At 39.3% G+C, this 1,517-nt stretch overlaps 1 protein-coding gene across 8 annotated transcripts in view; it reads left to right on the top strand.

Annotated features, from left to right (window-relative positions):
• Ino80d (INO80 complex subunit D) overlaps positions 1–1,517 on the top strand; it is a 63,996-nt gene that overhangs the window by 45,055 nt on the left and 17,424 nt on the right. For all 8 annotated transcript variants that reach the window (XM_021169692.2, XM_021169608.2, XM_029474906.1 and 5 more), the window contains one exon: positions 928–1,061. In XM_021169692.2, the coding sequence (XP_021025351.1) occupies positions 928–1,061 (134 nt within the window). The remainder of the gene's footprint in view (positions 1–927; positions 1,062–1,517) is intronic.

Raw genomic sequence — 1,517 nt, 5'->3', positions numbered from 1 at the left:
GAAGTGGATGCTCACAGTCATCTATTGGATGGAACACAGGGCCCCCAGTGGAGGAGCTAGAGAAAGTACCCAAAGAGCTGAAGGGGTCTGCAACCGTATAGATGGAACAACAATATGAACTAACCAACTTGTTGAACTTTTTTAGTTCTGTGGTCTGTATCTTGGATATTCTGTACTTTTATTTTTTTGGGGGGGGAACCTAATATTCACTTACTTGATTTTAAAAGGTTGTTTTAAATAACTGAGTTTCTTTTCAAATTAACTAAAATGTCATGCTATACGGAATAAATCAGAAATAAGTATAAAAATTCTCAATATTTATAAATTTTTCTTAACTTTTCAATATGTTATATAAAATTATATTAGAAATTTAGTATATTTTTGGATTTACTTTACATGATACGATGGAAGCATTATTCATATTAGCCTCCATATGGGTAAATGAAGGGAAGTGACAACATCCAATCAGTGACTGCTTCAAACCCTCTAGTGAATATCCCTGAATTTCTTTTTTTTTTTTTTTTAGATTTATTTATTTATTATATGTAAGTACACTGTAGCTGTCTTCAGACACTCCAGAAGAGGGCGCCAGATCTTGTTACAGATGGTTGCGAGCCACCATGTGGTTGCTGGGAATTGAACTCTGGACCTTCGGAAGAGCAGTCGGGTGCTCTTACCCACTGAGCCATCTCACCAGCCCGATAGTGATATTTCTTATTCACATTACAGAAGTTGATTCCGAGTGGCCATAAAGGAGATTTGCCTGAGAGCCTGTTAGTTAAATAGACTCCATCAGAATTTCCCCCTGTTGAATTGGTATAGGCAGTGCAGTTTTTGCTTGTAAACCACAAGGAGAGTAACAGATTTTATTCAGACACAAAGAGTTAAACGATTTGAGTGTGTTTTCTTCCTGACTGCAAACCCCAGACATCCTCCTGAACCGCTCTCAGCAGCTCTTCTCCAGCTGCACTGCCAAGTTTGCAGACGGACAGCAGTGCTCTGTGCCAGTGTTTGACATTACACACCAGACGCCCCTGTGTGAAGAACATGCCAAAAAGATGGTAAGTTTAGCATTTGCACCCTGCAGTTGGGGCTTTCAAACTGCTGGTGACTATTTCTGCTAAGAAGTAAGACACTAATGAAGTTCTGGACAAAAAGTGCTTTCAAGTACTGGAAACACTATGTTGTGTTGCCTTTGCCTAAAACATTTCAAAATGTTGTATTGATCCCTGAATTTGAGGCCCTTTTCATAACAAAACCAAACCCCCAGTTTTTCAAAGAGTACTTAGTACAGTTTGAATATTTCTAATCCAGAAACCCCAAATCTGTGAGGTTCTAAGATGGCATGACACTCAAAAAGTACATGTTTTGGAGCCTTCCAGATTCTGATTTTTAGATCTCTGGGATAAGGATTTTCATATGCAAATTATATGCAAATAATGAAAACCCTGAAAACACTGATGGTCAGTGATTCAGATGAGAAGTTCCAAACTGGGCGGGGGGGGGGGGGGGGGGGG

This window comes from Mus caroli, chromosome 1 (genome assembly GCF_900094665.2).
Source record: "Mus caroli chromosome 1, CAROLI_EIJ_v1.1, whole genome shotgun sequence".
Taxonomy (NCBI): Eukaryota; Metazoa; Chordata; class Mammalia; order Rodentia; family Muridae; genus Mus; species Mus caroli.
The sequence above is the reverse complement of the archived record's forward strand: the minus strand, read 5'-3'. Positions and strand labels throughout refer to the sequence as shown.